This window comes from Pelecanus crispus, chromosome 7 (assembly GCF_030463565.1).
Source record: "Pelecanus crispus isolate bPelCri1 chromosome 7, bPelCri1.pri, whole genome shotgun sequence".
NCBI lineage: Eukaryota > Metazoa > Chordata > Aves > Pelecaniformes > Pelecanidae > Pelecanus > Pelecanus crispus.
The window spans coordinates 24,415,427-24,429,093 of record NC_134649.1 but is presented as its reverse complement, the minus strand read 5'-3'; the positions used below and the strand labels follow the sequence as shown (position 1 = coordinate 24,429,093).

General features: G+C 42.7%; 1 protein-coding gene across 3 annotated transcripts in view; it reads left to right on the top strand.

The window, feature by feature from the left end:
* CSNK1G1 (casein kinase 1 gamma 1) overlaps positions 1–13,667 on the top strand; it is a 71,771-nt gene that overhangs the window by 18,001 nt on the left and 40,103 nt on the right. For all 3 annotated transcript variants that reach the window (XM_075713685.1, XM_075713686.1, XM_075713687.1), the window contains exon 4: positions 2,524–2,593. In XM_075713685.1, the coding sequence (XP_075569800.1) occupies positions 2,524–2,593 (70 nt within the window). The remainder of the gene's footprint in view (positions 1–2,523; positions 2,594–13,667) is intronic.

Sequence of the window (13,667 nt, the reverse complement as noted above, 5' to 3'; positions counted from 1 at the left end):
AATTACTCATTCTCCTCCGCAGCAAATATGCTGCTTTTATATATGTACTTAACTGTAATCTTCTTTATTCTTTGAACAGACTAGTGGTAGAGTAGCTGCTTTCAATGTAATTAAAGGCAACATTTTCTTTTATCTGCATTGTTGGACCAAGTCAAAACTCTGCTCCAGGTCCTTCCATCTGTGTGAGATGGTCTTCTGCAACTGCAGCCCTGATGTCTCGGGTATTTGTGCCTCCTGTTATGATGGAAAATTAGAGCTGGAAAATTACAGAATTGTGTGATGGATGCCAAAGAGCTGATCAGAAAGTCCTGTGAAATTCAGTGCTAATGTCTCCTGATGTCTCTTTGGGGGTGGGGATTGTGCTGCATCTTGGAAAATTGCTGGTAGTAGAGCATAGTGTCTATGTTCTGACTTATGTGATGTTACCGTATAGGTCCTCGTCCTGCTCTTCAGCTGAACATTAGGCATCTAGTTCATGGAGAGTTTGTCTCCTGAAATGCCTTAGCCGTATTTACTGGTTTAATCTTCTGAGGGTTTTTAATGCTGAATTGCATATAGTAAGAACTTCTTCCCTGCATGAAACCAGCCCATTAACATACAGATGTAGTCTGAGCACAGGTACAAAACTGTACCCTCTCATAGTGGTCATGCTGCCACTGGTTCAAGTTGTGGATTTTATACATTAGGCAGTGGCAATTCAGTTGTTTTCACTACAAACACAACGTCTGCCAGCATCCTTAAGCTCTCAGCCTACAGGACAACCGTCTGCTCTGGTATGATCTTCTCGGAAGCTGCCATGACTCTGGCAAGCGTCCAGAGCTCAGGCTCCAGCAGCTTCTGATGCAGAAGTGGCTTGGGCTTACATTGCACGTTGCAAAATCAGGGAGCCTCATGTCCTGATGCATTAATCCTACCTTCATGCAAATAAACTATCTGGATAAATAAACTATTCACTGAACAGGCTGAGTTCCTGTTGCCCTAAATCTCTTTGCTGCGCAGGTGTCTGTAGACTCCCTCAAGCCACCATCAACAATTACCTTAATTTAAATGCAACTTATATAACAAACTTGTTTGTGTTGCTTTCTATTTGCCTTCAGTACAGGTTCAGTTTTGCCTTCAGAATATTTTTCACCGTTGTTTTCTAAGTAGGTGGTCATATTTGACTTCTGAAGCTTTTAAATATCAGAAAGTTGAGAAGCAACCAGGAGCATTTTTTGCCCTTGCTGGCAAATGGAGGGGATGACTTGAGCTGGTGATGAACAGCTTGGCTGGAAGTTGAATTGCCTGAATTCCTGTACAAAAATCATTCTTCTGACTTAAAGGGAAGTCTTTAATGTGGAGTTCACACCAAATGTGGACATTAGTCTTACCGTACAGATCACAGGGGAAACAGGACAAGTGGATCAGCTGAAGCCTTTGTGTCCTCCCATGCAGACAGAAGAGTTATTCTACCATATCGAAGATGTTGGCTCACTCTTGTCCATGTTCAGCCTGGTTTGGATGCTCTTGCTCTAACTCATAGGAGCTGATGTGAAACACAAAAGGATTTTTTTGTGTTGGTTTCTACGGGGCTCCTTTATAGGCAAACTTGTAGATGATGAGTTTATCTCTTTTCTGAAATGCAAGAAAATAAACAACATCCAAACAAAAATTGAGGCCGGTATTAACTTCCACTTCAAAGATATCTGGGCAGTAAGTGAATCCACATTACTGCCTATCCCAAGTGCACAGTTTTATTAAAAATGTAATTACTCAAGTTTCTTAATCCTCTCCGTGATAACTTTATATTTTTAGAAGCTTTGTAATCTTGCATGTTAATGCCTTTATGGATCATAGGCATTAAGTTTTGTGTGTAAAGTGCAGATGAGTAACAGTTGAGAAATGTAATGTTTTAGGTGCATTGCAGTCTTATCCATTTTATTTATTCTGTGTATAAAAATAGAATATTCTTGAGTGCTTTGGGATGTTTGACTGACGTGTGCTGCTGAAGGGGGAGGCTTCTTCCTGTGTTTTTACCAGATATCTGGCTGCACTGTAGCACTTGCTGCAAGCAAGATTGCAGGTTTATACAACTGTGGTCTGACTTAAAACACAGATATATGACTTGACATTTTTAAAAAATACAGGCTAGTGACCAACAAAAATACTGTGGGCAACCACAGTCCACAAACTGAACTTGGGACTTGATCTTTTGCAGCTTTGACTTTCTTCCTGCTAATGTCCAGGGTCATTCTTCAAGGACTAGGAGTTTTGCTGAGCAATTCTTGAATTTCGCTGCCACGAATGAGCTTTGTATTTAAATTAGGAAGTTATTTCTCCTCCAGAGCACATATTGCAAGTCTTACTGCTTTTTGTTCTCTACTTATTTAAATGATGTCTAATGGTGAAGTCTGTTGTTAAACTTTCAGTCTAGGGTGTTTTATCTTGAAACTTGAAACATTGTGTACAGTCACAAATCTTCAAGTATAGGATAGAACTTTTTTCAGTCAGACTGATTATAACCACATTTTTTTTCTGTTTTAGGAACCAATAAAATCACGTGCACCACAGCTTCATTTAGAATACAGGTTTTATAAACAGCTTGGAAGTGCAGGTAAGTAAACCTACCTTAAGCTTATAGAAAGTTTGTGATTTCTTTATTAAATCAAACATCACCATCATATTTGTTGTGTAACTCTGACTTGAACTTACTGATCTGGGCAAATTCTTTTAGCTTCACATGACTTTTGGAAGAGACTTAGTCAGAATAACATCATAATGATACTGGGTAATTATGCAGACCTAGAAACTCCAGTTAGTGAGGATTGATTGATATGGGAAATACCCATATTTGTAAAACATAGGAACCTTTGATGGAGGGGAAGTTATTTATGTATAGAATGACAGATTTCAAGAAGGTGACATAAAATCTTAAAATCTAGGAAATTGTGTAAGAAGCATAGAGCTTTTCTAACAACAATCTGAAATACTGTTTTCATTGATATTTACTAAATCATAAGTGTCCAAAAGCCCATGAGCTCAGTATACCCTGTGTGACAGTAGTCTATAGCAAATATGAAAAGAATATCATAGGATGAGACAAAGGTGGTGGTTTTTTTTTTTTTCTAGCAAGCTCTCTGATTTCACTAATATAGGGCTTGAGCTTGTGTCTAATAGTGTTTGGATTCTTCTTCCCTGAATTTGCTTTTTAAACCTCTGTAGATGTTTAGTATGTGCTGTTTCCCATGCCAAGGATTTCCACAGCCTTGACTACCCACTGCACAAGGAAGTCTCTCTGAAGCAAGGACCTTCTCTGCTTCCTCTGTGCCATGATCATATATTAACATTGGGTTTTAGCAAGTTTCCTGCATTACTGTCATTTTTTTTACACTTTCTTCTGATTTTATTTTTCCTGATTTCCCTGGATGGACCTAGCTTCCACTTGCAGAGGATGTGCTCTCACATTACCAAAATACTAAGTTGAACAGAATGAAAGATTTATCTGCTCTGGGCTCATAATATGCAGTGCCTGAGCAGTCATCTTGCATTTTTATCTCTGCTTGTTCCAATTAATTTTTCTAATTGGTTTCCTTACTTTTGTGTAGCACATCCTCTGGAGATTGGTTGCTATCGCACTCTACGTTTTGTGGCTTCTTTGTTCCTTACAGGATGCAAAATCTGGAATGTGGGAATCAAGTAATTTGTCGCTATTGGAAACAATATATTGTTGTTGGGTTTTTTTGTCTATTGAAATAAGGTGCTCTTTTCTATGTATTTTGTATTCTGGTGGTAGCACCTGGTACTGTGCTCCTGATAGGTTAATGTTGTCACTTAATTCCAGTTACCTGCGCTTTTGAGACTTACAGCATTTCTGCTGAAGCCTGTGTAGTAAATAAATCAAACGTAGAATCACAGAATAAGTGATACACTTAATTCTGCTCTTCACTCCCTACTTGAGTTCTGTTGATGCTTGCCACCTCTGTGATACCCTGGCACATGTGTCTGATGACACATGAATGAATCCCAATCTGCTTTTTCTACACCTGTCAGCTTTCTACCACTCTTTAAAGATGTTATTGAGGAATTTTAAAACTGATCAAATGTTGGGGGCTTGCCTTTATTTTGGTTAGATTAAGTATTTTTAATGGGTTTTCTCTTGTTCCTAATGAATCTAAACTTTTTGTCCTACAACACTTACTCACCCACGCAGGTCATTTCTGCCCTATCTGACGCTGTGCACACTAATGGAAGTATTTCTGAGTATGCTGCCATCAGACATGGAGATCTTGCCTTCAAGATCTCCCTTTCCTTCATTCAAGGGGGGGCTGACTGTCATCTCAAGCGTTGTTGCCAGTATTTGTCAAGAGACTGTTGAGAAGTCTCATGAACAACATGACTTTTATTTCTATCACTGTGTGGTCCCATGGGCATCACAACCCCAGCTCTGATAATCTGTTGAATGCTATTAGAAGCTCTTGTGCTACAGTTTTGCTAAAACAACTGCATACAGGCCAGGAGCTTGGGTGGAGGATGTGAGCCCCATCTCTGGTCTCTCCATGAAACTTGGAAGCTGAACAAAATAAATTTTGGTGAAGTCAGACTGCCAGGACCAGGCAGCCTTAACTAGGTGTCTGCATGCCACACTGAGAATTAGGGGAAGACTGTCTGTAAAAACAGATTGGTGCTAAATATTTGCCAACTTTGGGGAAATAGATAGGTCTGTTCTCAGTGATGTTGTTAATGCCAGGCTCCCCTTAATGGTCCTTGCTTAAAAACTTTTAACTGCTCAAACAGACAGCCTTGAACTTCCAGTAAGCAGGACTTGTTACTTGAAATTATTGTAGAGTTGCCAAATGAAGTGTCCAAACCCATGGTGTGCATGACTCAGATGACAACAGCAGTAGTGTTACTTGTGACATACTGTTCGATAAATTAGCCAGTTAATCTTGCCAAATAACGTGGCTGACTGCAAACCTCCCACCGTTAGCCTGAAGAGTAAGACTAGTAAAAGCATTGCTGTTACGCTGCAGTAGCAGCATGGTCCTCTTGTTAGTGCAAATGCTGTGTTCAACTGCATGTACAACCAGATGGTCTCAGTGAGCAGAGTCTCTATGAGAAGTCAAAACTCTCATCATCTGCAGCATTTGGAGAAAAATGGTTGGATGGAGTTTTTTTCCTAATGAGAAGAATTGTAATGGTGACTTCCTTTTTCCTGGATGTTCAGAATAAACATTTTTCAAGTATATTACTCCTGGATACTAATGATAGGAAAACTTAGGTTGGAAGGGACCAACCTACTTGGCCATCGATCAAGTAGGAACCTTCTTGCAGGATAGCTTTTTGTGTGTCGAAAAAGATATTTCATCTCTGGTATGTGACTGGATCTGTCCACATGAAGTTGGGACTAAGCTGGAGGGAAGTGTTTTGTGGCAGTCGGCTTTCAAAGAGAATTGGTCTTGGATGCTCAAGACTGCAGATAACTTGGTCATGACTTGCTTGCAACATGCCAGATCGAGAAGCGCAACCTCTAAACTCAGGAGCTTAAAGGTTTTGTGCATCAAAACCCCTGCAGAAGCCCAACCAGTGGTGTTAAGGAGGCATGAAGCGCTCGATCGCACTGGTAGGACAAGTGCTACTTTTGGAGAGAAATTTGCAGCTAGCTCCGTAATGCTGACTTTGGAGTCTGGTCCTGCAGTGTATTGCACAGGACACTTTTGGGGGGCTTTTGCCCCAAAATTTTAGAACAATTGTGCAGTTCAATGCCCGAAGGATGTATATCAGTATTGGTTACCTGCTTCACTTGTTGCCATCATCAAAAACTGGTGAAATTAGTCGCCTTTTTTTTTTTAAAGCTATTCAGTCTAATTTTGCATTTTCCTTGGTGTAGTTAAACAAGAGTAGCAAATAGCCCAATAATTCAGGACTCTGTCAGAAGTTAATTCCTGGGATGGGCTTCCATGTGAGATGTTTCCACGTGCACGGAGGAAGCAGCACAGTTGTGTGATAGCTGCCTCTTCCTTTTCCAGCTACTCTGTGGCTTCCTGTGCCACATGCTCCATCAGCATCGATGTTTAAAGACTTTCTGACAAGGCACTGAAGTTGCATTTGTTACCTCCCATCAGCACCAGCTTCTTTGCCTGCCACGTGACACAGATGAAGATCACTAGTCAGCTTGGATTAGCTGAGGAGAAGACTGGATTTCTTGTCTCATACATCTTAAGACATATTTCACGCTAGATTAAGATATACTGGAGCAGTGAAAAGTTTGATAAAGGGATCTAAACTGTATGAATGTAGCTCTTTTTGGTGCTTCTCAGAATAGCTCAATACCAGTGGATATATCAAATGGATTCAGAAGTAGCTAACAGAGATAGTCCTGGGTCAGAAGTAACCAACCAACAGGTGTCTCTGATTTGCTTCTGCAGGTAACTGATGCTATCTCTGATGTTTCAATGCCTCCCTGTAGTAAGAGAAACTAATAGCTCCCCTATAATTTCCTACCTTTCCCCTCTAAATGGAGGATGTTTGCTTATAGAAATGGGTTTTCATGATTTTTCCTTGAACTTTTCTACTCCCCTCAAAAGAAGAGGCAAGGACCTGCTGCACAGTGACTATCTGCTGGTTTCTTTTGTTTCACTGTGGAATTAACTATTTAATAATCTAAAATAGTATATGAATGCTTTACCTTAATGTAGGCAGTGAAACAAACAAAAAAAAGCAAGCCACAGGCACAGAGTCAAAGACCTGATGGTCAGTCCGTAGGGCGTCTCAGGAAAGCACAAGAGCTCCTTTAGGTTTTAGGTAGTCTGGGATACAATCTGCTTGCTGACCAGGATAATTGGAGTAGTTTTAACAGTCTCTGTGCAAACTAGTTGTGTTACTCTGTCATCGATCCTGTAAGATGCCGGTGTCGTACTGAACTGTTTCATGGTGGTTCTTTGTTGTAAAATCCATGTGAGCATGCACGAACATCCTGACATAGAAGATTGATCCTGGCCTGGGCTATCCCTAGGATGTTGCTTTACTGGTGGTGGCACAGTCAGTCCTGAATTTTTTTCTTGCTGGGTAGTACCTATCTGTGTATGAACATAAATAGCACAGCTACCTACAAAAACTCCAAGTGTGGGTATTCCCCAAATATAGTCTCTTGCTTTATGACTCTCTCTGAGGACTGGCTGTTCGAGGTATTCCCCTCCTCCTCAAGACTGGTACGTCAGCTGCTAGGCTTCCCCTTGCTCTGAGGCTTCATACAGCTACTTTAATCTGCTGCTTCCATATCTCGGAGACAAGAAGAGCTCCCCCTTCAACTTGACTGGATGCTTTTACATCTCCTAGGGCTGCCAAAAAGCAATTCCAGCATGTTTCCAGTGTTGGATCAGTCACTTGAGCATGTCATTTGTCTCCTGTACTTGAAGTTTGTGGAGTAAAGGCTTGGTTTCTTACCATTCATAAAAAATCTTGAATAATCGGGCCCTACAGCTTGCAGGATTGACTAGTGGAGGAGCTCCATCCCCACCGCTGGCTGATGTTTGAGTGTCTGGTTCCCCATAAGTATTGGGGTGGGGAAGCTGGTGTTGGCAGAGTAAAACTGAGTTACTTTGACCGTGGTCAAACAGACCCAGCTCCTAGCTCCTGAGATGGTTGCGTTTCCTGGGCAGTATACCAAAAGGCAAAGCTTTTTCTTTGCTCAAACTGCCCCTTGCTCACCCAGCAGCATCCCAGGACCCTCCTACTTGGTTTGGGGTGAATAAAGCAGTTCACACAGCTTGCAGGAGTCCTGCCAGGCCCATTGGGCCACCTTCAGCAGCTGGGTCCTGCTGGTGGCAGACTAAGGTCTTGGCAATTGCCTTGGCTGTGTCTTGTGGGCTCTTTTTGCTTATTGACCTGGTTTGAGGACCTTTAGCAGGAATGATCTTTTTGTTTTAAGGCCGATTCCAGATTCTCACCTTTCCTTCAAGTTAAACTCTCCTACAGACTTCACAGAGGAAACATCTCTTCCAAAGGTTGGAAACTCATCTTTTATCAGCAAGCAGTGCCTGTATTTCCCAGTCTCTCGCTCTTCAGCAGCCTTTGGCTTGAGCCGCTCTTTCCTGTGCGTAGTGTGGACATACAGGAGTATGTGGCCATGCTTTTATTTCTGCCCATCCCATCATTTGGATTTTTGGCTGCAATATGCCACAGCTCTTTTTGCATACACTGGTATTTCTGACCAGCTAGTTTGAGTTGATCATGGAGATTCTGGCTTCTCCTGTTGACTAACTGCTCTGATCAGGATCTGGTCTGGCAATGGGGGTTGTGTGCAGTGCTGCTCGAGCCTGTAGTGTCAAAGCTGGATCTTACTGCTCTCAGCTCTAGTAGAAAACACTTTAAATGGGTTTTAAATTGGTGAAGCCTTTTAAACTGTTATGTTTCCTGCTGTAGGAACCTCTGTATCCTTACTCAGTGCCATAAGCACATCTCTCATCTGCTAAGTGTTTAACATCTATTTGCCAAAGGGAAGCTGAAGACGCTGTTCATGAACATTTCTAAAAGCTGTTGTGTTCTAGGGAAGAGAAGCGTGACAAAGCTGTCTGCACACTGGGGCGCTGGGCTGCCCTGTCACCTGGACGCAGCAGCAGAGCCCATGGAGCCACTCCATGTCGCTTAATGTGCTGCAGGAGTATGGCTGGATGGTGCAGGTACCTGCCTGTGCAGCCATAAGGCTGATGCCTGTGCTCATCTAGCTGATGTCATATCCAATGGAGCTCACATATCTGTGTCTGCAGAGCCTCCCAATGGAAATGGAAACCAAATGCTGAGACTTTAAGATGAGCTTTGTCCAAAAAACTTCTTTTTTTTCTCTCCAGCTATGTTGGTTGGAGGGGAAAAAAAAAGACTTATGTCTTTCTGTAAGCCTTGCTTTGCTGAGAAGTTGAGGCAAGCATGTCTGCTGCATTGATGTATAATTGCAATGCTTTAACTATTTTTTTTTCTTCCCAAAGTATGTTTGTCCCCTGAACTCTAAGGCTTTTCTCAAGGACAGGGAATCCACTGCTGCATGACTGTTACTGTATCACTCTGAACCTAGTTCCTCTCTCTCAAGACACGACTATGGCTGAAAAAAATCTCCACGCAATCAGGAAACTGCTCTTTAGTCTTGTGCTTCCACGCAAATAAATAATTCACCATGGTCCTGGGGAAGTATTGACTTTACAGCAGTGACCAGTAGATGTACAGGAATGATTTTTTTTTTTTTTTTGGTTGCTGTTGTTACTACATTTCAAAGCATCTCTGGCATCTCTCCCCTGTGGTTGTTAACGCCATACATAATGCCTTCCCTGTAAGCTTTTCCTTTGGAAGGTAAAATGGAGTACTGCTTATTTTCAGGTTTCTTTTGGCTGTGCTGAGCTGATGATTGAATTCCTGCATAGTGACAGCTTCTGCCTGTGCACATAGAGCGAAGAAGTCATGCTTTTTTGATTCAGTAGTAGTTTATTTTTATATCAGCTGGTAAATGAGTCACACCTTCCCCCACTTCTTTGCAATCCCACCTTTGCACATGTGATTCATAGCAGTCCGGTGTCAACATGCATTGAGTTTCATGCAATATCTCTGTAGCCAGCACTCATCCCCAGGATGGGTAGGTGACATTGGCAAGTGGATGTCAAACGTAATGAGCCTCTATGGTGTCATGGTGGAAAGCAGGAGAGGAGTCTGATATGCTGGAGAATCCCAGGAAACTGAGAAGATCTCTGCTCTCCCCAGCCCACGCAATAGATGAGTCACAGCGTACAATCAGAATGTACTGAGTCAGGGATGGGTATGTTGCTACATATAGAATATCGATGGATTCTGTGGTTTTGTTTTAATTCTTGCTCTGTAAACAAGTTCACCTCTAATGAAGTATGGAGTCTGTGTGTTTACTTTTGGACCTCTTTCTGTTTCACAACTCTGGAACGAAGCAGTCTGTTTACTTGTCAGGAAGTAGGACCAAGGAATATGAAAGTGGTATAAATAACTGAGCCTTTTACATAGTCTAGTCAATATTTGCATATATATTTTTCAATGTAGCTGAGCTGTCTGCTGCTCCATACTGCGTATTAAGTTATATTTTCGGATTGCCTATGTTGAGCACATTTTTCTCATTCTGTGTTGCTCTTACTTTACTCATGACCTGCTCTACACTTTGTACATACTGATGTCCTTTATAGAGAAATTCTTTCCATGCCAGTTGCACAATGCTGTCATACATATAGCAATTAGGTAGGGGTCATTTGGGTAAGACTTGTTATACGGATGGATGTAAACAAGTCACCGTGGCGGAGCATGCTGCCAATACCAGCTATTTCATGGGGAACTCCCTGTGTGCAATGCTTTTCCCCAAGGGAGCTGGAGTAACTCAAGGCCACATAAGTGAGGGTTAATGCAAGATGTCTACACCCCTGTTTAATTAAGGAGTACAAACATACGCATTAGCTGCTGCTGTGGTCACTTTAATCTTCAGAAATCCCACTCGTATTTGCCACCTTGATGGAAACACTGCTAGGGCTGGGAGTTGAGCCAGCAGAAGATCACCCCACAGCCAGGTGTTGGTTTGGGGCATGAGGTGCTGGGTGGGGATTGCCCCTCTGCGCCCCGAAGTGGATTTGTGCTGGTGTGGAGCGACACGCGGCCATTGCCTGAAGCACGTTTGTGTCTTGCTTTGTTGTATGGAAAGGTTTGTTCATAACTGTCATACTACAACACTGTGGATGAGCACTGCAGCTTCCTCCTTTGAAATATTTGGAAATACTTCAGAATGTAAGTGTTCAGTTAGTGTAAGTATTTAGTAAGTGACTTATTAGTCTGTGCAAGATGATACAAAACTGCCATCCATTTGCATGGAAAGCAACTTGCGCCTTTGGGTCACATGTTGTGTTGAATCATTTCCCTACTTCAGATCCCTGTGATAGACCATAGAGCTCATTTTAAGCTGTTGGGTTAATTTTCTAACAGCGAGAAAAAACTCTTCTACCTTGATTTTCAAGTCTTGCAAAGAAACGTGCCATTAGAGATAGGTTTGAGATGCCTCAGCAAGGACGTGTGGTTTCATTCTGCTAAAAATGACCTTTTTAAACAAAAAGTGCAACTCATAGTATCATAGAATCATTTAGGTTGGAAAAGACCTTTAAGATCATCAAGTCCAACCATTAACCTAGCACTACCACATCCACCACTAAACCAATTAAGGGTAGAGTAATAATTAATTTCATGTTTCCTGGCTTTGTGGCTGGATTATTTTTAATGAAATCACTAGGAATCACTAAGGTTGGAAAGGACCCCTAAGATTGTCAGTGCAACCATCAACCCAACACATTCCTACTAAACCATGTCCCAAAGTGCCACGTCTACCTGTTTTTTAAACACTTCCAGGGATGGCGACTCCACCACCTCTCTGAGCAGCTTGTTCCAATGCTTGACCACTCTTTCAGTAAAGAAATTTCTCCTACTATCAACTCTGAACTTCCCCTGACACAACTTGAGGCCATTTCCTCTTGTCCTATCTCTAGCTACTTGGGAGAAGAGCCCAACACCCACCTCACTACAACCTCTTTTCAGGTAGTTGTAGAGAGTGATAAGGTCTCCCCTCAGCCTCCTCTTCTCCAGGCTAAACAATCCCCGTTCCCTCACCTGCTCCTCATAAGACTTGCTCTCCAGACCCTTCACCAGCTTCATTGCCCTTCTCTGGACATGCTTCAGCACCTCAGTGTCTTTCTTGTACTGAGGGGCCCAAAAACGAACACTGTATTCAAGGTGTGCCAGGTACAGGGGGACAATCACCTCCCTGCTCCTGCTGGCCACACCATTCTTGATGCAAGCCAGGATGCTGTTGGCCTTCTTGGCCACCTGGGCACACTGCTGGCTCTTGTTCAGCCGTCTGTCAACCAACACCCCCAGGTCCTTTTTGGCCAGGCAGCTTTCCAGCCACTCTTCCCCAAGCCTGTAGCGTTGCATGGGGTTGTTATGACTGAAGTGCAGGACCCGGCACTTGGCCTTGTTGAACCTCATACAGTTGGCCTTGGCCCATTGGTCCAGCCTGTCCAGATCCCTCTGCAGGGCCACCCTACCCTCCAGCAGATCGACACTCCCACCCAATTTGGTGTCATCTGCAAACGTACTGAGGGTGCACTCAATTCCCTCATCCAGATCGTTGATAAAGATGTTAAACAAGACTGGCCCCAAAACTGAGCCCTGGCGAACACCACTCATGACCAGTCACCAACTGGACTTAACTCCATTCACCACAACTGTCTGGGCTCGGCCATCCAGCCAGTTTTTTACCCAGCAAAGAGTACACCTGCCTAATCCATGAGCTGCCAGCTTCCCTAGAAGAATGCTATGGGAGACTGTGTCAAAGGCTTTACTAAAGTTCAGGTGGAGGTCCCTCACACTTAGCTTGCACCTCATGCACCACACTGTGGAGATCCCTCACACTTAGCTGCACCCTTAAAGAATGTCAATCACAGCTTCATTATAAAGTCAAGGTAGTCCAATGAACTTTTTAATTTGAGGGATCTCTGCCTTCAGAACTTTTGAATTGCAAAATGAAATGTAGTGGAATACTGTAACACGCTCAGTTAAAGCCTGCCTGCTTTCAAAGCTGGCTTACTGTTGATCTCTGGGGAATAATATGTTACTACCTAAAAATATTAGGTTTTTTTTTAATGTGGCAGTTCCCTTGTTAGGAAGGGCTTCCTGAATGTGCACATTTCAGCATCTCTTTTAACATCAGAAGTTTTGACTTCCTTGGGCTAAATTTAGGCTTTGTCAATTGGAAGCTATCGGATGCTTTTAAAGCAAGGCCATTAATATTTGAATATGAGATTAGGGCAGTTTCCTTTTTATATTTCAAAAAGTCCTCATGCATCTCTTACTCTTCTGGTATTCATTGCAGTGATCACAAATCAAAATCCACCGACACTGGGCAGCCTGTGGAGGGGAATGGCAGGATGCTGGGATGCTGAAAAATGCACTTCCTGCAAACACTTTTTCTTGAAGCCTGACTTGCCCTGCAATGGTGATCGTAAATCTGTAGTAGTCAGACTCATCTGAGTCATCCCAGATGCCTTGTTCGGTTCTTCTGATAGACAGCAGTGCCTACTACGAGTGGGTTGTGTGATGTGCCACTGGCCCAACAGCTGGGCTTGAGGAGAGGGACGGGCCATTTAATCATGTGGGTCTCTGTGCTTCTTCCGGTGCTTTTTAGCAGACCCCAAGCTGAAATACCTCGTGCTTGCTAGCAGCCCAGGTTGCATCTGGGACTTTGAGTGCCTGAGATGTTTGAGTGAGGAAATTAAAATACTGAAAGTTTAAAGATAACCTTTGGAATTCAGATTTGGGAAGTATATGTTGAATGGGAGCCCCAGTCTGACGATTAGGGCCACAATAATTAATAAGGATGCAGCAACCGGTTAGCCTTGCTGTTCTTCTTGTTCCCCTTTCCTAGCTCTTCTATGAAAATTTTTCAAGCTGTCGGGATGCTGCACGTAGAAACTAATTGAGGTCTAGAGCTATAAAGGTCAATTAGTTTTCTGGATAGCTGATGTGTCTGATATTGAGTACTGCCTTGATTCAAACAAAGCTGATTCCCTTTTGGAAGGTGGGTGCCTGATTTAGTAGGATCCCTTTCACATGTTTGTGCTTCCTGAGCACCAGAAACATCCTATGCA